A 22,341-nucleotide genomic window follows, 5' to 3' on the forward strand; every position below is an offset into this window, starting at 1 on the left:
CGCCTTGAGCAAAAAAGCTAAAGGACAGCCTCAGTACTGGGGAGGGAGGAAGAGAGGAAAAAGGAAAAGAAGAAAACTACACTCTAACATTAAGCCTCTACTGAGTTTTGTGTTTATGTTTGTCTGTGGCACTGTGGCTTGGCGGGCGGGAGGTGTACACCACACTCTATACCACAATTGGTACAGTTGAGGTGGTAATCTGAAGAAGCACACCAGCAGCCATCTGTAAGTGGGTCAGGCCTAGAAATCCTAGCCCTACCAGAGGTAGCTTCGGAGATTGGCAGCTGATGAGGAAACTGAGGCTTGGATGTCACATACTTTGCCCAGAGACATAGAATCGGCACCAGCATTGAGTTTAGAACCCTGATGTCACTTCCTTTACAAAACCATGCTAATTCCTATTCTCATCAGAAAACTCACCTTCTCTACCAAAAATGGAACCCTCCAACTGTGAAATCATTTCAGTGAAGATAAATTACCGAGCATGTTTTCAGCCATAGTTAATGGTATACACCTGACAGCATCGACCTGTTTGGGAATAGGTCCCTTGGGTTACTTCAAATGAATGAGCAACAGTGTGGCAATGGTGTAAGTGCCAGTCTTTAATTGTTGAGAGCAGTTCTGAGAGTACACTGAACTGGAATAACCCTGACAATAGGGAAAGTGTGGCGTGATGTCAACTTGTGACCCTTCCCTGGGGACTGAGCCGCGTCAGGAGACCCAGCAGTATTTCTGGAACACAAGGTTTTTAGGCCATGCTCCCAGGTTCTGAATGGGGGAACTACAATGGCACCTAAGAGATTACCTTCAGTTTTTAATGGTTGGGGGTGAGGGGGAGATTTTTGTGAAGCTGCCTAATGGTAGATCAAATAAAGCTGGATTTCCTTCTTTCTTTCTTTTTCCCTTTCTTCCTTTTGTTCTTTGTTTCCTCCTCTTTCTTTTTCTCTTCCTTTCCTTCTCTCTTTTTCTTTTCTTTTTCTTTTTGTATTACTAGGGTTTGAAGTCAGGGCCTCATGTTTGCTAGGCAGGTGCTCTACCACTTGAGCCCCATCCATTATCATTTTTGTTTTAATTATTTTTCAGGTAGGGTCTCACATTATTTGCCAGGGCTTGACTGGATTGTGATACCCATGTTTATATCTTCTGCCTAGAAGGGATGGCAAGCATGGGTTACTACCCCCAACTTAATGGTTGCAGTGGAGGTCTTCCTAACTTCTTGCCTCAAGTGGCCTCAAACTGAGATCCTCCCAGTCTCTGCTTTTCAAGTAGCTGGAATTATAGATGTGTGTCACCAAGTGCAAGCTGCTGATTGTTGTTGTTTTTTGTTTTGTTTGTTTTGCTTGGGGCTTGAACTCAGGGCCTGGGCACTGTCCTTGAGCTCTTTTGCTCAAGGTAGCATTCTACCACTTGAGCCACAGCTCCACTTCTGACTTTTTCTGTTTATGTGGTTTTGAGGAATCGAACCCAGGGCTTCATGCTAGGCAAGCACTCTACCACTAAACCACCTTCCCAACCCTGCTGTTTGTTTGTTTTTTTTTTTTTTTAAGTGAGATCAGACAACATAAACATGTCTCTAGGGACTTACTCTACAGCTCCAGAGAAATTGACATTGCCCTTCAGAAATCTCCTTGCCATTGGTATGCTATTAGTGACAGAAGAGTTTCATCAGACCGGGCGCCGGTGGCTCATGCCTGTAATCCTAGCTACTCAGGAGGCTGAAATCTGAGGATCACTATTCAAAGCCAACTTGGGCAGGAAAAGTCCATGAAACTCTTATCTCCAATAAACCACCAGAAAACCGGAAGTGGCGCTATAGCTCAAATGGTAGAGTGCTAGCCTTGAGCTGAAGAGCTGAGGGACGGCACCCAGGCCCAGAGTTCAAGCCCCACGACTGACCCAAAAAAAAAAAAAGTTTCATCAGGGTTGTCAGTAGCTCAGTGGGATAGTTTGTGCGTAGCATGTGTGAGGCCCTGGTTCAAACCCCAACACCAAAAACCAAAATAAATAAATGCAAGAATATTGTCAGAATAAACTGATGTTTACCTTATTTTGTGTTTATATCCTGGTAGAAAAATGTCCTAGTCTCACAGAGTATATCCTTCACCTGATCTTCAGTACCATTGTCCACAGTCCCAGCCAACCCTTCCCACTCTACGCTAGTACAGTCATACCTGAGGCCAGACTGAGCCTTGTCCCCCCATAGCTGTAGTTGTAGCCCTGGCCTTTGAGTTTTCAAACATGCCTCTTCTCCCTGCTCCAATGTGAGTGCACATCCTCCCTCTACTTCAAATCCTGTCTATAGTCGGGGCCCAAGTGCATTCTCAGTCTTCTCTGTGCAGCGCTCAGGAGCACTTCTGCCTGTCCCATATGCAGAGGCAGCTCCAGTTTGACCTGGTGGGAAAGAGAATGGACAAATGGACTCTGGTGCCACTACTGCCTGGGGAATCGTGGGCTGCAAGATTTCTTCACATGGAAAAATAGAGATGATAATTGCACTTGGCCTGTGGTCATGTAGTTAGATAGGTTCATACCGTTAAAGTCTGTACAGTAATGCTGGACACATGTGTTCTCATTATTATTCCTCTTACATAACCTTCGTGGTGGTGCTGTTTAGTCATTTAAATTATCTATTTCTTAGTCCGTAGTAAAACAGTAAGATCTTCCTATGACATAAAAGACTTGATCTTATTTGTTTGTTTTTTTGTTGGTCCTGGGGCTTGAACTCAGGGCCTGGGCACTGTCCCTGGGCTGTTTTGCTCAAGGCTATAGCATTCTACCACTTGAGCCACAGCACCACTTGCAGTTCTGATAGTTAATTGGAGATAAGAATCTCACACTCCTGCCTGGGCTGGCTGTGAACCGTGGTCCATCTCAGATCTCAGCCTCCTGAGTAGCTAGGATTACAGGCGTGAGCCACCAGTACCCTACAATCTTGTATTTTTTTAAATTGATTGTTTACTACCTGTGCATATAAAATCCTCACTATACCTCACTTAAAATGAAACAAGGTGTTCAAGAAAATAGATTGAGCAAGGAATAAGATAAATTGGGGACCATGGGATAGTAGTTTTAGCAGACTCTTCTTGCTGGTAAGGAAAAATCACCAATGAGAAGGTGACCTTAGCCTTCAGCCACTTCAGCTTCCTGCCCCTCCTTTTTTAGTATCGCAGATACTTACAAATACCATCTTTACTTGTCAGTATCACAGGCATTTAAGGGAAATCAAAAGTTTACCCATATTAGGAAGAAGATGCAGGCTTGGTGGATCACACAGTAAAATTAGGCTGATTTCAGACAGGCTTCTGATAGGGCCTTCTTCCACCCACTGATCCCTCATTGAGGGTCCCTTGCCAACCCTCACCTCTCCCCCCGCCACGGCGTGCTCTCTCCTAGATGAAAATGCTGCCTTTTTCTTCCTAGGCTGGAACAAGACATTAAAAAGTTAAAGGCTGACCTGCAAGCCAGCAGGCAAGTGGAACAAGAGCTCCGCAGTCAGATCAGCTCCCTCTCAAGCACTGAGCGAGGGATGCGTTCAGAAATGGGCCAGCTCCGGCAGGAGAACGAGCTGCTGCAGAACAAGTATGTATACTTGCTGGCCCTTGGCGGCCAGCCTTGTGGCCTTGCTATGTCTCTTATTTCCAGGGCTTGGAACACAAGATTCACGGTGTCACAGACGTAGCAGAGAAGTTTTAAATAAAATGTTTACAGGTATTTGATTTAGCATCATATATGTTTTATAAAATATGTAAAAACATCATGTTTATTTATACTAATTTTTATTTTCTCTTTTAATTTATTTACTTATGTGAGGTAGTTATTGAGATCTTGTAATAATATAAGTAAAATTGATAGTAATTCTACAACTTGAAAATCGTGTTTCTTTGAGTGAAAATTTCCAGGGGATCAGACTACATTTACTTTGATCCTCAGAACTAGAAAGTGACATTGAACTTCGATTTCGATTTCGATTTTATTTGAAGAGGCCAGCAAAAATTCAACATTTCCAGGAGAATTCTTGTAAGCTTTCCATTAATTCATTCTGGAATTCCTTGTTGACTCAATGTAAAACTTGTCTCCCCCCCCAAGCAATGCAGTTACATTATGGCTCTGGGCTTTCCTTTTTTTTTTTTTTTTTTTATTGTAAAGCTACTATACAGAGGGTTACAGTTACATGAGTGAGGTTATGAGTACACTTCCTCTTGAACATTGTTACCCCCTCCATTGTTTTCCCCCTACCATCCCCTCCCTCCCTCCCTTCCCCGAGGTTCTTTTTTTTTTTTTTTGATTGTGATTAAATGATTACATAATTTCAAAGTCACAAGTTCATTCTAACTTCCCTGGAGCAAATTGTCTACCACAGTCTGTAATATATAACAGTGTTCACATGTTATATACCATATTTGTGATCAGCAGCATGAGGATATTTAGTAGTGGTTCAACCAGATGAGCGGGAGTTCTTTGTTTCTTAAGTCCTGTTAGTTTTGTCATATCACCTAACCTTTTGGATTTAGCATCCACTTATCAGGGAGACCATGTACCATTTGTCTCTTCGTTCTTGGCTTACCTCGCTCAACATGATTCCTTCTAGCTCCATCCATTTCCCTGCAAATGCCATTATTTTGTCATTTCTAATGGCTGCATAATATTCCATTGTGTATAGATACCACAATTTTTGGATCCATTCATCTGTGGTGGGGCATCTAGGTTGTTTCCATATCCTAGCTATTGCGAACAGTGCTGCAGTAAACATGGAGGTGCACGTGTCCTTGTATATTGGTTCCTGTTGTTCAGGGTAGATGCCTAGAAGTGGTATGACTGGGTCGTAAGGGAGGTCAATCTTTAGCTTTCTAAGGACCCTCCAGACTGCTTTCCAAAGTGGTTGTGTAAGTGTACATTCCCACCAGCAGTGTAATAGGGTTCCTCTTTCTCCACATCCCCTCCAGCATTTGTCGTTGGCTGATTTGTGGATGTGGGACATTCTGACTGGGGTAAGGTGGTATCTCAGGGTTGTCTTTATTTGCATTTCCTTCACCACCAGGGATGATGAACAGTCCAAAGCTAGAATATTACAGGTTTTTAAAAACAAAAAAACTCGGTGGTGTTTCTGACCAACATTTGTTTGTGATGGTGCTAGCATTGATCCCTAGGGAACATTCTCATGCTAAGCCCACCTCGTATTAATAGGTGGAAACTGTGTTCTTTTCTGAGTGATGGATTTGGGAACACTGAGTAAGTGGCTCAGCCAGAAAGGCTACAAAACGACTATTTTCAGTAGTAGAAAGACCTCTTTCTCCCACAGTAGTGCAATTTCAATGAGCTAGTCCCATCTGTGGTCTTTGATGCCACTAAAGTTCTTTCTAAGTGCTTTGCAGCACTATAGTTAGATCCACAATGATTCCCCTCTATTAGAAACCTCCCAAAGCCTGTGTGCTAAACTACCTACAATGGATCCCTTACCTTGAGGGAGCAGAGCATAGGGCTGATGCTGAGTCATTTAAGACACCTTGCTGGGGGCCGGGGGGGGGGGGGGGGGGGGTAGAGATGGGAGGGCAGGGATGGTAAGGGGAAACAAAGGAGGAGGCCACAATGCTTGATAAGAAATGTACTCATTACCTTGCTCATGTAATTGTAATCCCTTTGTACAGTATTTTCACAATAAAAAAATAATAAAAAAAGACACCTTGCTTATTGATGTTCAGGAATTGTTAAATATATTCCTCTGGGCACACTGGGAGTTGATATTTATGATTTGCTGTTCAAACTTCCTGTTTACTTGACCTGAAATGGTAGGGGAAAAACAAAAGGGTTTATAGTGGGTTTTTCAAACAGTAAAACATTAGTGATAACTGTTTCCCTATAGGTTACATAATGCTGTGCAAATGAAGCAAAAAGATAAGCAGAATATCAGCCAGTTGGAAAAAAAGCTAAAAGCTGAACAGGAAGCCCGAAGTTTTGTAGAAAAGCAGTTAATGGAGGAGAAAAAAAGGAAGAAGTTAGAAGAAGCCACTGCTGCCCGGGCTGTTGCATTTGCGGCTGCATCTAGGTATGTCCATGTGACACGAGTGTTTAAAACAAGGCTGCTTTTCAGGACCAACATGCAGATCTGAGGCTTTGGGTAGGATTGGACAGACAGCAAACATACCGGGATGGATTTTGTTTGTGTGTTTTGTGTAGAATTGAAGATCAGATCCAGGGCCTTGTGCATGCTAAGTAAGTACTCAGTCACTGAGCTGTATGCCCAGCCCTACTGGATTGCTTTTAATACTGTTTTTGTTGTTTTGTTTTTTGTTTTGTGTTGATCCTGAGGCTTGAACTCAGGGCCTAATTTCTATTCCTGAGCTTTTTTTTGCTCATGTCTAGTGTTCTACCACTTGAACCACAGCTTTAGTTCCAGATTTTGGGTTATTAACTAAAGATAAGAGTTTCCTGGGCCGGGCGCCCAGTGGCTCATGCCTGTAATCCTAGCTATACAGGAGGCTGAGATCTGAAGATCATAGTTCAAAACCAACCCTGGCTGGAAAGTCCGAGAGACTCTTATCTCCAATAAACCACCAGAAAACCGGGAGTGGCACTGTGGCTTAAGTGGTAGAGTGCTAGCCTTGAGCTGAAGAGTTCAGGGACAGCGCCCAGGCCCAGAGTTCAAGCCCCACAACCAACCAAAAAAAAAAGTTTCATGGACATTCCTGCCCAAGCTGGCTTTGAAGTATGATCCTCAGCCACCAGTACCTGGCAAGAGATTTTTTTTTTAATAAAGTTGATTGACTCCCTACTGGAGACAGTGCATTCACTTCTACCTTAATTTACTCTGTATGCATGGAGTCAAGTCACCATGGCTGGTAGAAGATTGTATTAGAGGGGCTGGGAAGGTGGCTTAGTGGTAGAGTGCTTGCCCTGCATGCATGAGGCCCTGGGTTCAATTCTTCAGCATCACATAAGCAGAAAAAAAAAATCCAGAAGTGGCGCTGTGGCTCAAATAATAGAGTGCTAGCCTTGAGCTGAAGAGCTGAGGAATAGCGTCCAGGCCGAGTTCAGGTCCCACGACTGGACCAAAAAAAAAAAAAAGAAAGCTAGAAGACCTTGATAACATACAAGCTAAGGTTAAACTAATGTTATATCTATGTCACTTTAGTTTTCTTATCTGGAAAATGGGGTAATATACTTTAAGTTGTTAGGTAGAGTAAACCTAGCCTAGAGTCTGGCTCATATAGACATTCAATTAATGGATATCATTTTAGATCATTGTTGAAATGATCAGAAATTGAATGAATATATTGAGCCCAAAGTTAAAACCTGACAAACCCTGGAGTATAAAAAAATACACCAGCCAGGCACTGGTGGCTTACCCCTGTAATCCTAGCTACTCTGGAGGATAAGATCTGAGGATCACAGTTCAAAGCCAGCCCGGGCAGGAAAGTCTGTGAAACTCTTATCTTCAATAAACTACCAGAAAACCAGAAGTGGCACTGTAGCTCAAGTGATAGAATGCTAGCCTTGAGCTGAGGGACAAAGCTCAGGGACGGGGGTCTGGTTGTGGGGCCTGAACTCTGGGCCTGGGCGCTGTCCCTCAGCTCTTCAGCTCAAGGCTAGCGCTCTACCACTTGAGCCACAGCACCACTTCCGTTTTATTTTCTTTTTGCTTATGTGGTGCTGAGGAATCGAACCCAGGGCCTTAGGCATGTAAGGCAAGTGCTCTACCACTGAGCCACCTTCCCAGCCCCCACGATAGACAATTTGCCTCATGAAAGTTAGAATGTGTATGTGACTTTAACTAAGCATCACTATTCCACAAGACTGTGAAATTTGGGAAATTATGTAATCACTTAATCACAATAAAGAACTTGGGGAAAAAAAACCATAGCATAGTCCAGCAGGACACTAATGGCTCACGCCTATAATCCTAGCTACTCAGGAGGTTGAGATCTGAGGATCACAATTCAAAGCCAGCCCAGGCAGGAAAGTCCATAAGACTCCCTTCTCCAATAAACTATTCAGAAAAAAAGGACTGAGAAGGTGGCTCAGTGGTAGAGTGCTTGCTCACATGCATGAGACCCTCGGTTTAATTCCTCAGCACCACATACACAGAATAAGCCAAAAGTGGCGCTGTGGCTCACGTGGTAGAGCGCTAGCCTTGAGCTGAAGAGCTGAGGGACAGCGCCCAGGCTGAGTTCAGGCCCCATGACCCACAAAAAAAAAAAAAAGTTCACAAACTATTCAGAAAGTCAGAAATGGTGCTTTGGCTCAAGTGGTAGAGCTCAAGCCTCAAAGAGGCTCAGGGACAGCAGGCCCTGAAACAAGCCCCAGGACTGTCAAAAAAAGAGTAAAAAAACTAAAAAAAAGCATAGTTTTGGTATATGACCTATGGACATCTTCTGTACAATACCATCCCCACCTCTAATGGCCAGCACAGTGTCAATGACATGTAGATAGCTGTTCTAGCATACTGTGTAGGTAAAATGACAAGAGCAAAAAGTCTCTCGTGTTCAATACTGACAATTCACTTTTTCAAACATATGCTATCTATAGTTGAATCTGTATGTGGAACCCTAAGATATAAATGGCTGCCTGTACTTACACTGCAAGACTGATATATTTTGTTCTTCTTTTTGGCTAGTCCTAGGGCTTGAACTCTGGGCCTGGGTGCTGTCCCTCAGCTATTTTGCTCAAGGCTAGTGCTCTACCACTCAAGCCACAGCTCTATTTCTGATAAAAAATTGTCTGTCGTGGTCTATAACATTTGTGAGTTCTATGAGCTTGGCAATACAGTTATTTCTTCACATTGGGTGCTATATACATTTCTTTTGTTTTGCAGTGTCAGCTGTTCCCTCTTTCCTCGTTTTCTCCCTCCCATCGCTGCCATTGAGTTGCTTAGTTCATTTTGATCAATGTCCAGTGTCGCTGATGGTCCCGCTGTTGTTGTTTTTCCCTGATTCCCTCTAGTTCTGTGTCGTCCTCCTGTTTTCCCTCCAATGTGCACATATATATCATATATGTGGTCAGCAGCTTGGGGTTATTTAGTAGTGCTTCAGCCAGATGAGTGGAAGTCCTTTGTTTCTTAAGCTTGGTTAATTTTGTCGTATCACCTTACATTTTGGATTTAGCATCCACTTATCAGGGAGACCATGTGCCGTTTGTCTCTTTGCTCTTGGCTTACCTCGCTCAACATAATTTCTTCTAGCTCCATCCATTTCCCTGCAAATGCCATTATTTTGTCATTTCTAATGGCTGCATAATATTCCACTGTGTACAGATACCACAGTTTTTGGATCCATTCATCTGTGGTGGGACATCTGGGTTGTTTCCATATCCTGGCTATTGTGAACAGTGCTGCAATAAACATGGAGGTGCATGTGTCCTTGTATACTGGTTCCTGTTGTTCAGGATAGATGCCTAGAAGTGGTATGACTGGGTCTTAAGGGAGGTCAATATTTAGCTTTCTGAGGACCCTCCAGACTGCTTTCCAAAGTGGTTGTATAAGTGTACATTCCCACCAGCAGTGTAATAGAGCTCCTCTTTCTCCACATAGACTATGCTGTTATATGAATGAATTTGAGCCAGGCGCTGGTGGCTCACACCTACAATCCTAGCTACTCAGGAAGCCAAGATCTGAGGATCACAGTCAAAGACAGCCTAGGCAGAAAAGTACCTAGGAAACTCTTATCTCAAATTAACCACTCAAAAACTAGAAGTTGAGCTGTGGCCCAAAGTGGTAAAGCATTATCTTTGAGTACAGAGCTATGGGACAGCACCCAGGCCCTGAATTCATGACCCACGACTGATGGGAGGTGGGGAGGGAAACTTGAGCCTGTGTAGATTTGGATTTTGGCATCCAGTAGGATCTTGGACCAATTCCCATGAACACAGAGGGAGAAATGTAAACTATAGTTTCCTAGATCCCTCGTTTCCTTCTCTTTTCTACAGGGGTGAATGCACTGAAACCTTGCGGAACCGGATCCGAGAACTAGAAGCAGAAGGCAAGAAGCTCACAATGGACATGAAGGTGAAAGAAGACCAGATTAGAGACCTAGAACTGAAAGTTCAGGTAATGGGAAACAAAAGACTTTGCTCCTGCTGAATTCCTCTCTTAGCCTAGATTGTGCTCTGTGCTTCACTGTGGTACTTGTGATACAAACCAAATCTCATTGCATCTGAAAATTTGTGTGCAACAAAATGACAAAACACTCTAACCACGTCCAGCTAATTCAGTCCTGCTTAAAATGGTCAGATCCTAATATAAGTCAGAAATGTTGACAGCCTCTTGGCATGTTTTATAGTAGGATTTGGCTTACAGAGATTCATTTAAATGTTTCAAGTTACAGTTCAGATTAGTGTCCTTAGTTTTTTTTGGTTTGGGTTTTTTTTGTTGTTGTTGGTGGTCATGGGGCTTGAACTCTGGGCCTAGGCGTTGTCCTTGAGCTCTTCAGCTCAAAGCTAGCGCTTTATCACTTGAGCCACAGTGGCACTTCCGGTTTTCTGAGTGGAGATAAGAGTCTCATCTTGCCCAGGCTGACCTTGAACCGAGATCCTCAGATCTCAGCCTCCTGAGTAGCTAGGATTACAGGCGTGAGCCACCGATGCATGGCCAGATTAGTGTCCTTTGGAAGCCACACATCTCTCTTTAACTTTGAGTCTGCAGATTATAGCTCTTAGCTGTGCGTAACAAGGAAGGGGGCAAGGGCTGGGATGAAAGGTGAAAGGGCTGTGGACATAGTCACAACCTGGGGCCAGATGTACCTTAACCAAGTTACTGGCATTACTTCTCAAAGTGACATTTTAATGCCATGTATTACAGTGATACAGTCATTTTAATTTTGTGGGACTGCTAAGAAATTATTGGCAAGTCAGTAGAGTAGAGTAACTGAGCAAAGCTGCCATGTACAGGAAAGGTAGCATCAAAGATAGAAAAGATGGGGGGGGCAGGTTGGGGAGGTGGGGAGGGAAGGGATGGTAGGGAAAAACAAAGGAGGAGGTGACAATGCAGGATAGGAAATACACTCATTACCTAACTCATGTAACTGTAACCCCTCTGTACAGAATCTCTACAATAAAAAATATATTAAAAGATGAGTTGATAAAAGGCTTTGCAATTTTGGGATAGTGGGGGAAAATAGGATTCAGAACTCATAACATGCAAAAAGAAAATCCAGATTAAAAGTTGAATGCAGAAGCTGGGGCCATGGCTCAGCGGTAGAGATCTTGCCTAGCAAGTGCAAAACCCAGTACCACCAAAAAGAAAGTTTAAGCCTGGTGCTGGTAGCTCATGCTGTAATCCCAGCTACTTAGGAGGCTGAGATACAGAAGATCACAATGTAAGATCCAAGGAACTGAAGTGTAAGAGACTCCATCTCTGATTAACCACCAAAATTCCAGACTGGAGGAATAGCTCAAGTGGTAGAGCACCAACTGAGTAAGCCAGCCAAGTGAGAAAGAGGTACTGAGCTCAAGCCCTAGTACTGCCGAAATGAAAATAGTAGAAGAAGAAAAGAGAGCGGAATGCATGAGAAAAAAATATTCTAAGTTACTGTTTCACCAGAGCCTAAACATGGGGGTCATAACTTGCTTGGCTGACTTGCTCCCAGCCAGTGCTATATGATTTGAGCTACAATTAACTCTAGCCCATAAGTATTCTGGGTTTACAAGCCACTTCACAAGTGGCCATCAAAGAAAAAGTTCTCTGTGGTCTTGAATTAAACTAGCAAGAAAGTGATGGGTGTGGAGGCAGAGACCATTGTCATTAGCATATGACTATGCTAATGTGCCCCACACATTGGTGAACTCATTACTCTTGAATGGTTTCCTGTGTGCATATCACCATGGAGATGGAGTTGACCCTTGCTCCCCAGAATAATGTGTGAAATCTTAAAGTATGAGATTCTGTTTCAGTGGCCAGGCCAAGAATAGTGATTAAGCCAGTGCTGGTGGATCACGCCTATAATCCTAGCTACTCAGGAGGCTGAGATCTGAGGATCATGGTTCAAAGTCAACCCAGGCAGGAAAAGTGCATGAAACTCTTACCCCCAATAAACCACCAGAAAACTGGAAGTGGTGCTGTGGCTCACATGGTAGAGTGCTTGCCTTGCATGCATGAGGCCCTGGGTTCAATTCCTCAGCACCACATAAGCAGAAAAGGCTTGACATGGCACTATGGCTCAAGAGCAGAAGAGCTGAGGGACAGCGCCCAGGCCCAGAGTTCAGGCCCCACAACCAACCAAAAAAAAAAAAAAAAATAGTTATTAGTAATTAGGAAATGGTGCTGTGGCTCAAAGTGGTAGAGCACTAGCCTTGAGCAAAAGAGCTCAGGGACAGCACTCAGGTATTCAAGCCCCATGACCACCTTCCCCCCCCCCCCCCCACACACACACAAAATAGCAGTTAATAGTGATTTTGATTTCAGGTTAATTCATAGGCATTACTGCCAGAACTGCCTTGTTGCATTTCTGTTTTGATCTTGACAGGAGCTTCGGAAGTATAAGGAAAATGAGAAGGACACCGAGGTGCTAATGTCAGCCCTCTCCGCCATGCAAGACAAAACACAGCACCTGGAGAACAGCCTAAGTGCAGAGACGAGAATCAAGCTGGACCTGTTCTCTGCTCTGGGTGATGCAAAACGGCAGCTCGAGATTGCACAGGGTAGGAGAATGCTGGGCCCGATGGGGTTGCAGGGCTGAGGCGGCCCAGAGCTCCCCTGAGCACGGAATCTAAGAGCATTTCAGGGCTAACTTCAAGTGGTTTAGTGAGTGGCCAATCTTCACGTTAATTCATTTTGAGATGAGAGTATGTCATATGCAGGGCATACAGAGAAGAGTATGCATTTCTATATTCAAGGAGTTCCTGATGTTATTGATGAAATACCAAGGCGTGAAGTTCTGGAAAGGTGCTGGCATCACAGCATATATGGGCCTGTGGGACAGCCTGAGGAGTTGGAGGGGACCACGTCCCAGGGAGCTGACGTCTGAGCTGCAGCCTGCATGATGAGAAGGGGTCGGCCCAGTGCAGATGCAGCCTGGGGATAAGAGGTCAGGGAGCAGTGACTACCCCGATAAAAGACAAGCCTGGCCAGGCTGGGAGGGGACATCGAGCCCAGTGCCTTTCTAGCTGCTGGCTGGGAGGAGAGTCTGGAGAGCAAGCCATTCGCTTAGAAGATAATTATTAAGATCTACTACCAGGCGCTCTGAGAGTTCAGAAATACAATCCTGGCAGGGTCAGGCAGAGAACAGTAGGGAGTATGCCACATGATGATAAGGACCAAGAGGAAAGGAAATCAGTGGTGAGGAGGCATGTGTGAGAGCCATACACAAGGCTGTTCTTTCACAGTGCAGCCATGAGTGACCCAGTGAGTAGCTGGAGGAAAGCGCTTCCCGGAAAGGGAGCAGCAAGTGCAAAGGCCTGGGGTGGAAGGATGAGTAGCAGGCGGATGCACAAAAAGGGCACACCACCAGGAGGCATTTGAAGGCGGGCTCCTGGGAGTCCTGCCTGGCCTGGCGCCCACTTGTGTCCTGGGCTTGCACATGGGCAGTGTTCCCCTGGAATGGAGCAGTGCTTGGCCTAAGGAGCCCAGTGCAGCTCGGCTTCCCAGCATGGGTTGTGCTCGAGTGCCCGCCCAGAACTCTGAGGAGTGAGAGGGCTCGTAGCTGACGCTCACTCTACCGCTTGAGCCACATCTACAGTCCGCAGGGCTCTTAGGGGTACTTGGAGGTTACTGATGAAAGAAATCAAACTTAAGTCTGAATGAGGAAAGGATGCCACTCGGTATTCAATTCACTGAAACTTCTTTTGTTCAAGGAAAGAAGTCTGATGTTACTTGAGGTTTAGGGGAACTGAAGTAAGGGAGCTGTCCCTTCCCTACTTCCCCACTGCCTCCCTCCGCTGGCCTGCCCAGAACAATCCAATAAAACCCAAACTCAGTAATTCAAAGCAAACCCTGGTTGTTTTTTTACCTCCCTTCCTATATCATTTGATCCATCCTAGTTGCAAAATGATTTTCATCTCTGCTGCCTTCTTTTTTTTTTAATTTTTTAATTATAAAGCTACTATACAGAGGGTTACAGTTACATGAGTGAGGTAATGAGTACACTTCCTCTTGAACATTGTTACCCCCCTCCATTGTTTTCCCCCTACCATCCCCTCCCTCCCTCCCTTCCCCGAGGTTCTTTTTTTTTTTTTTTGATTGTGATTAAGTGATTACATAATTTCCGGAAATTCACAGTATTGTGGAATAATGATGCTCATTTAAAGTCACAAGTTCATTCTAACTTTCCTGGTCTGCTGCCTTCTTTTGAGATGCGCCACTGAGCATTCTCACCCTCCAAATAGGCTCTCATCTTCTACAGGATTATCCGAGATCTCACCTGCTCTCCCTCCCTTCTTCCCCCCCTCCCTTTCTTTTTTGTCAATTGAGGGACTTGAACTCAAGGCCTGGGCACTGTCCGTGAGCTCTTTTGCTCAAGGCTATGCTCTACCACTTGAGCCACAGTGCCACTTCCAGTTTTCCGGTGGCTAATTGGAGATAAGAGTCTCATGGGGCTTCCCTGCCCCGGCTAGCTTTGAACTGCAAGATCTCAGCCTCAGATTTCAACCTCCTGGGTAGCTAAGATTCCAGGTGTAAGCTGCTGGCACCCGGCTTATACCCTCTTTCTTTTTACTCCTAACTGTTCTTTCTCTCAAAAACTAGAGAGGCTTTAGAACATTGAACAGAGAGAAGTCCTGGACTAAATCTTGCCCTGCCTCCTAGTAACTAAAGGCATTTCAGCAGCATCCGTGTCTCGTGAGCCTCAGCTTTCCCCTGGGCAGGGCATGAGGAGGAGCGCAATGGAAGGAGACCCAGTCTCCACCCCCACAGAGCTCCTGGTCCAGCAGAGATAACTGGCGTGGGTCACAGGATCATTGCAGGAACAGAGGGTGCAGCCTGAGGTAGGGAGGCTGCCGCCAGGCTGCCTGCCTCATGTCCGCATCACCAGCTGCTTACCTTGAGCAAGTTGCCTCAGTTTAAATTGGATGGTGACAATTCCCACTTGTTAGCATTGGCAGGAGGAAGAAATGAGTTAGTGCATGCACACACCTAGAGTGTAAGCACCTGGGGAGCCCTGCGTGTCAGGCCTTCTGTTCTTACAAAGAACATGCAGCAGAAAGAAAAGCGTGGGGTGTGGAGAATCCAGGAGTGGGGAGCTCAGTTAGATGGGAGGCCCAGGGAAAGCCCTGGTGAGGAAGAAGAAGCAGCCCTCAGCAGCTCGCTGGCAAAGCAAGCCTGGGGCAAGGCACTTCTGGGGAAAGGGACCTGCGCAGCACAGGGAGGGAGCGGAGTGCGTGTGGAGAAGGCGGCGTGAGCCAGCGGTGCTGTGCCGTGGGCAGAGGGCACTGTGCCCAGCAGGGGCAGGCAAGCTGCGTCACTTGAGAAAGAAAACGAGGGCCTGCTGGCACCTGTGATGGTGTCGGAGCCCCTGTGTTTCTGGGATTGCCACTTAGACACAGTCCCTCCTCTCCCCAGGTGTTCCTACACCAGCACCGTGCATGGCTGCTTCGAGGGAGCTGTCACCTTCAGACAGGGGCTTGTGGAGATGGACTTCTTTCTTTTCTTTTTGCTGGCCCTGGGGCTTAAACTCAAGGCCTGGCAGCTATTCAAGCGTGGCACTCTACCACTTGAGCCAGAGCTCCATTTCCAGCTCTGTGGTAGTAGTTAAGATTCTCATGGACTTTCCTGCCTGAGCTGGCTTTGAACCATGATCCTCAGATCTCAGCTTCCTGACTAGCTAGGATTTACAGGTGTGAGCCACTGGCACCCAGCCTGGAAACAGACTTCTTGAGTCAAAACAGAACAGAATCGCTTTTTACCTCTTGGTAAACTGGCTAACTGGTGATCTTGCTGGCTGACTATTGATATACTGCTACGAACTAAAAATGGTTTTCCATTTTTCCAAGGTTGGTCAAAACTATGCCACCAAGAACATATGGCCCACAGTGCCCAAAACATTCGCTGTTAGGCTCTTAATGGGAACAGATTGCTTTGCCTGCTCCTGTAAACCCTGAGCGTGGAGTTACTCCCGCCCAGTCCCCTTGGGTGGGCCTCCTCCTCACTAATGGTGGGTCTTTAATTTTGCAGGACAAATCCTCCAGAAAGACCAGGAAATCAAGGACCTAAAACAGAAAATAGCCGAAGTCATGGCTGTCATGCCCAGCATATCGTACAGTGCCGCCACCAGCCCCCTGAGCCCCGTCTCTCCCCACTACTCTTCCAAATTTGTGGAGACCAGCCCCTCTGGACTCGATCCCAATGCCTCTGTCTACCAGCCCTTGAAGAAATGAAGGCCAGCTGTGTGTGCCCAAGCATTTGGTGACCAGAAGGCCTCAAAAGCAGCGTCTCTGGCAGTCAAGATTTAAAAAAAAAAAAAAAAAAAGTTTATATTGTATTTTGTGGGACTGTATATGTTGTCATTTTTAAAAAGGGGGGATTATAACATCCAAATCTGATTAGAACTGCCCGTCAGTTGTCCTGTAAATTTCTAGAAGACCTCACAGAACTTTGCAGGGTTTTTTTGTTTTTTGTTTTTGTTTTTGGCCAACACATTAAAACCATTCTTGGATTTCAAGTAGCCAATTTTGCCTTTTATGTATTCTTACATGGTTTCCTCTTGAAGCAAAAAAAAAGCAAGAGTTTTTGTTTTTGAACTCTTTGTTCTTAAGTAAGCAATCAAACTGCATATTGAATTCCCGTGGGTTCTAACGAACACTTCATTTTTAGGGTAAAAAGAGTTAATACATTAACACAGCTTTGGTTTCATAGCTGCCATAAAGAAAACAAAAATGGCCCCTCCACAGACCAAACCAAGTCAAGAAGCGTCACGAAAGCTGAGGCGAGCGAAGGGATAGAGTAGCTGACCGAGCACGCAGACTGTGTCTGTCTGAAGCATCTGTCCCCTCGGGGTGTGGTTAGTCCTAGAAAACGGTGCGCAGCAGCTTCGCGGTGCCTTGGGAAAAGACATTTCAAGAGGAAACATGGTCATTTGAAACTATTTTCCCTCATTTCTGTCATCTGTCTTCTATCTGTACCAAGCTCACTGCGGATCCTGCCATACAGCTGGTGGGTAACGGGGCGTTTATTACTGGCATGCCACCTCTTCCGTCTCTTCTCTAGAAAGCATCATGGGGTTCTGTGCTTATCATGGCCGTGCTTCTGGGGTGACGGCAGCTGGGTGACACTTGTGTATGAGGGACTTGTAATGATGGCTAATAAAAGCTGTGGTTGAGGGTTTCCAGGGGTTTCCCCTCGTTTCATTTAACTGGGCTTTCTTCACATTTCATCATCTTGTGTTTGATGATTTAAAAGAAGGTTGACCGTTCCTCAGCTCTGTGCCAAGGAGGGATTTTTGGGGTTTTGTAGTTGTTGTTTTTTTTTAATATTTTAAATTCGAGACACCGCTCAGCGATATTGGTTTTTAACTGTGTATTATACATTGGTAGGAAGGTGTTTGCGCAGGCAACTTTTGGAAGTGTTTCAGAATCAGGGTGGGCTGGGGGGGAGGGATGGGAAAGAGGGGCAGAGCAAACCTGTATTTGGAAACTAGGAAAAATTAAGAAACCAAATAAATTGGTTTTGCATCCTTACCATGGATTCTGGAAGGACATAGTTCTAAAACAATTTCCTGTTAATTGGCATGTATGTCTCATTTAAAGCAAATTAAGTAGGACAAGCAAGTCAGTAAAATAGAAGTATTAAAGAGATCCATCCTTTTAATCACAGATCTTGTGTTGGGATTAAGAAAACAACTCCTAGCTTTAGCCAGGTGTGCATGTGGCTGCCATTTGCATTTTTGAATCATCTTGTGTAACTGTCACCATGAAAGTGTTACTCAGAATTGTCATAGATTTTTCCATCTTTGTGCAAGAACATGGAAAATTGTTACTGACTTTGTGTTGAGGTTTCCCCCATGTTGCTGCCTTTGGGACACTATTTTCGTTCAATACTTGGTCTTGGCTGCATTCTTTTATTTTTCCCCCCTGTGGGGTTCAAAAAAAATAAACATTTTCTTACTGATAAAACTAGTTTTCTGCCTTTTTTAAACTTTCCTGGAGGGCACACCGAGGTAGATTGTCCTGAGCGGGGCTCTGCCCCAGCTACAAGGAGGGGTGCTGGGCAGGGAGCAAACGCAGGCGTGTGGGAAGCCACCAGTCTCTCCAGTAAGTTTGTCTCCTAACCTCACTTAAGACACATCCATCCTAGTTCGCTCTCATGCTCAGATTGGGGCCAGGGCTGCCTTGTTGCTGGCATAACTTCTCTTCGTAAGAAAGCAAGGTGTAAGGGCTAGTTGGTGAGAAAATCTTGAGAGCAAATTGCCTTTATGATAGCCTGCTCTCTTCCATTTTCCAGAATCTTTCACTATTTAGTGACCAGCATCCTGATGGATTTCCTACTTGCTACAGTTCCTGAACAAACCGAGAGGACCGTTTCCATGATGCCCTCTCACCTTTAGAGGTTTGTCTGATTTCATCTGAGAGGCCAGTGGCCTCTCTTGGCCCATGTTTTCCTCTCTTGGCCATGGTTACCATTGATCTTGGCTCAGGTTTTGGAAAATTCTGCTCTTGGCATGTCACCCTCTGTCCTTGTTGCTGAGTGCCCCCTTGCAGACATACTGTGCTTAATCCCAGGAGAGCTCCCCAGAGGAATGCCTAGGCACCCCCCTACCCCCCCAACCCCCGCCTTCCTGAAGGAATGTGTCTGAGGCAGACACATTTTTGTCTTCGTGGTTTTAGACCCAACATACGGTGTCTCTACATTTTAGTTCATTATGATTGATTACATGCCATAAAGCAGTGCTTGCCGTTCTAGATGGTTGATATTTACAGAAAGAACGGGCTCTTAGGACTGGCCAAAACAACTCTTTTATTGCCACACACACCCACCAACTGGACAAGGGATGATCATCCTTCCAAGAGATCCTACAAAAGGAGGGTAAGCAATTCCCAATGACTCCCTGCCTGAGGAAGGGGCAGCACACTCTTGGCATCCCATTTCTTCTCACTCATGGTGCTGTATTAAACTCTGGAAAGCCACCTAGGAGGGCTGAATGTTCCTTGCTGTTTTTGTTTTTGTTTTGTCGGTCGTGGGGCTTGAACTCGGCCCAGGCTCTACCTCTTGAGCCACAGTGCCACTTCCAGTTTTCTAGTGGTTTTTATTGGAGATCAGAGTCTCATGGACTTTCCTGCCTGGGCTGGCTTTGAACCATGATCCTCAGATCTCAGTCTCCTGAATAGCTAGGATTACAGGCATAAGCCGCCAGCGCCCAGCTGAACATTTGTTTTTGAGGGTGGGAGGAATTGGGCTTTGAACTCAGGCCTCATACTTGCTAAGTAAGTATGCTTGCTCTAACACTCAAGCCACTCCACCAGTCCCTTTTGGGGTTGGTTATTCTTGAGATATGGACTCACTTTATGCCCAGATTGGCCTGGAGTGTGGTCCTCCTATTTATGCTTCTCTGTCACTGGGATGACAGGTGCACATCACTTTGCCTGGACATTGTGCTTTCCCTGTAGCTAGGGATGACAGGTGCATGCCACCACAACCAGCTATTGCTTGAGAGATTGACCTCAAATGATGATTCCTCAGTCTACTTTGGAGTAGCTAGAATTACAGGTTTGAGCCACTATACCTGACTAAGATTAACTGGACCTTTCTAACAGCTGCGTGTGAAATTCCACACCAGAGGGAGCTGAAGAGAGAACCCAGAAACAGCCCCATACCATGTCTGTGAAGCCAAGCTACTAGTCAGCTCTTTCCAGATGGTCTATTTAGTAAAAAGTCTCAGATCTACAAATGGCCTGGCTGAGCCCGGGCAGGAAAATCTGTGAAACTCTTATCTCCAATAAGCCACCAGGAAATGGGAAGTGGCGCCGTGGCTCAAGTGGTAGAGCGCTTGCCTTGAGCTGAAGAGCTGAGGGACAGTGCCCAGGCCCAGGGTTGAAGCCCCACAACCGACAAAAAAAAAATAAAAAGTCTGGCTGCCTGTCCTACCCACTTGGCTTCCAAGGCATCCCTCGTCCAACCGGCCTGTCCTGTTCTAATTCTAGCAGAGCTCTGTTGCATAGAGAGCCAAAGCTCTCCAGACAGCTCTTGACACCTCTAGCTCTGAGCCCTTAACTTCTCTGGGGAGCTGTTTTCTCACCTTTTAGGAGTCTTTTTCCTGCCCTGTCTGCTTAGAAGAGGGACTTGACGACATGATGCACAGAGCTCTCTAAACCATCCAGGGCCTCCACACACCAGCAAGGAGTCAGAATGAGATATGGACCTGGCTCAGAACCCCTGTGCCTGGAGCCAGCTCTGTTTGCACAGCCTGATGCCAAAGCTCCTGCTCCCTGGATGTGTTTGACAACCACAGGCCAGCCACACCGGCATCCTTGTCAGAACCAGACCTCAGGCTCCTCAGCCTTCCTCCCCATGCATTTGATCCTGAACTTCTCAGCAAGGCCTGCAGGTGGTTTGGTCATGTGTTTGTTTTAAAGTCCCATCCTGAGCTGGCTTTCCTAACCTGACAATTCTAAATGCTGCCAAGTCTTTCTATGAGTTCAGAAAGGAAAACAAGCCCTCTGGCTTTGAAAATTCAGAATCAAGAGTTTAATTGATGACCAGGGCTTACCTTTTACATATTTTATTATGTTGTCTCAGCCTTAGAACATAAGCTCTATGAAGTCAAGATTTTTGTTTTACCTATTACTGTGCCTAAAATAATGACTACAGATTCTTAACAATATCAAATGAATTCGTCGACCAGGCAGGTGCTTGCCAACTAATAGAAGGAGCATGCAATCTAAATATGTGTCTTACCACATCAGAAAATCTCTGTGATAATACCTGCCACTGGAATGACAAGTCTAAACAGATTGTTCTGGAAGGAGAGACAGAAGTTTGAAGTAGCACATTTACGATGACATCTCCCATCTGTCTGTCTCTGGTTTCTTCTAAAACCTTGACTTACTTGTCAGATTTTTCTTGAAACTCCTGCTTGATTTGGCCAGGTGTGAAGATTTCCTGAACAGCTGGATGTACCAAAAACAAATCACTTCTCTGTCTAGGAACCCTCGCCACAGGGAACCATCTCCTCTCTGGCTTTCCTCAGGGCCAGCTCACTGCATTGAGAGCCAAATGTGCCGACTGTCCACTTTGATAGCAATTGAATTATCAGTCATTTCCTTCAGGAAGGCATCTGGCTGAGCAAGTGCGTCCAAGGATTTTCCCTCTTACCAAGAGAGAGGCTACTTTTCCTTCCTTCCTTCCTTCCTTCCTTCCTTCCTTCCTTCCTTCCTTCCTTCCTTCCTTCCTTCCTTCCTTCCTTCCTTCCTTCCTTCCTTCCTTCCTTCCTTTCCTTCCCTTCCTGCCTTCCTTTCCTTCCCTTCCTGCCTTCCTTCCTGCTTTCTTTCCTTCTTTCCTTCCTTCCTTCAGCTTACTTTGAACATTTCTGCCTTATTCCCATCCTACATTTGCTAGTTCCTCCTCCCTTGCTTGAGGTTCATGTCTTAACTTCTCAGGTTGGGCTTTCCAGATCTTGAGTCATAGAAGTTTTTTCATTTTCTTACAGTACAGGGGACGGAACCTCGGGCCCTGCGCATACAAAGCAAGTGTTCTACCACTGAGCTACACCTAGCCTTTTCTAGGTCCTGGAGTCACCCTCTGGTACTCTGCATCCCAGACTTGGTTACATTGTGTGCTGGTGCCTTTCACACCCTGCCCAAGAAGCCTGGATTAGCGTACTCTGGAAGCTGGTCTGTTCTCCCATTGGTTTTCAGCACTGTCACCCCTAGATTGCTGAAGGATGTAAGGGAGGGACAGATGAATTCGGCAGGGTCCTTTCTGAGGTGAATTTGGTCTGGCACTGATACCTTCTGCATCCTTGTTCTTCATATCCCATCGCCTGACTACTCAGTGGTAGGCATCTATCAAAGACAGGAATTTGTCTCAGAGATCTCATGCTTACTCCACTATGGTTTTGTGCTGATTACTTGGAGATGGACTCTCTCTCTCTTTTTTTGTCAGTCATGGGGCTTGAACTCAGAGCCTGAGCATTTTGCTCAAGGCTAGCATGCTACTAATTTGAGCCACAGCTCTACTTCTGGTTTTCTGGTGGTTCATTGGAGATAAGAGTCTCACGGACTTTCCTGTCCGGGTTGGCTTTGAACCATGTTCCTCAAGTCTCAGCCTCCTGAGTAGCTAACGTTACAGGTGTGAGCCACTGGCACCCAGCTTGCTGGTTATTGTAGAGGGAAGAGTTGTGCTTTTATGTCCAGGCCAGACTGTGCCCCCCTCCTATCTGTGCTTCCTCCTGTCATAAGAATGACAGGTTGTGTCTCTGCACACAAATG

General features: G+C 45.5%; 1 protein-coding gene across 1 annotated transcript in view; it reads left to right on the forward strand.

The window, feature by feature from the left end:
- The window catches only part of Maco1 (macoilin 1), a 76,952-nt gene extending 59,326 nt beyond the window's left edge, over positions 1-17,626 (forward strand). Inside the window, exons 7-11 of the mRNA XM_042688586.1 lie at positions 3,421-3,579; positions 5,861-6,043; positions 9,919-10,039; positions 12,453-12,627; positions 16,094-17,626. Of these exons, the coding sequence (XP_042544520.1) occupies positions 3,421-3,579; positions 5,861-6,043; positions 9,919-10,039; positions 12,453-12,627; positions 16,094-16,296 (841 nt within the window). The 3' untranslated portion in view covers positions 16,297-17,626. The remainder of the gene's footprint in view (positions 1-3,420; positions 3,580-5,860; positions 6,044-9,918; positions 10,040-12,452; positions 12,628-16,093) is intronic.
- Positions 17,627-22,341: the final 4,715 nt, after the last annotated feature.

This window comes from Dipodomys spectabilis, unplaced genomic scaffold (genome assembly GCF_019054845.1).
Source record: "Dipodomys spectabilis isolate Male_0828 unplaced genomic scaffold, ASM1905484v1 ptg000118l, whole genome shotgun sequence".
NCBI classification, from domain to species: Eukaryota; Metazoa; Chordata; class Mammalia; order Rodentia; family Heteromyidae; genus Dipodomys; species Dipodomys spectabilis.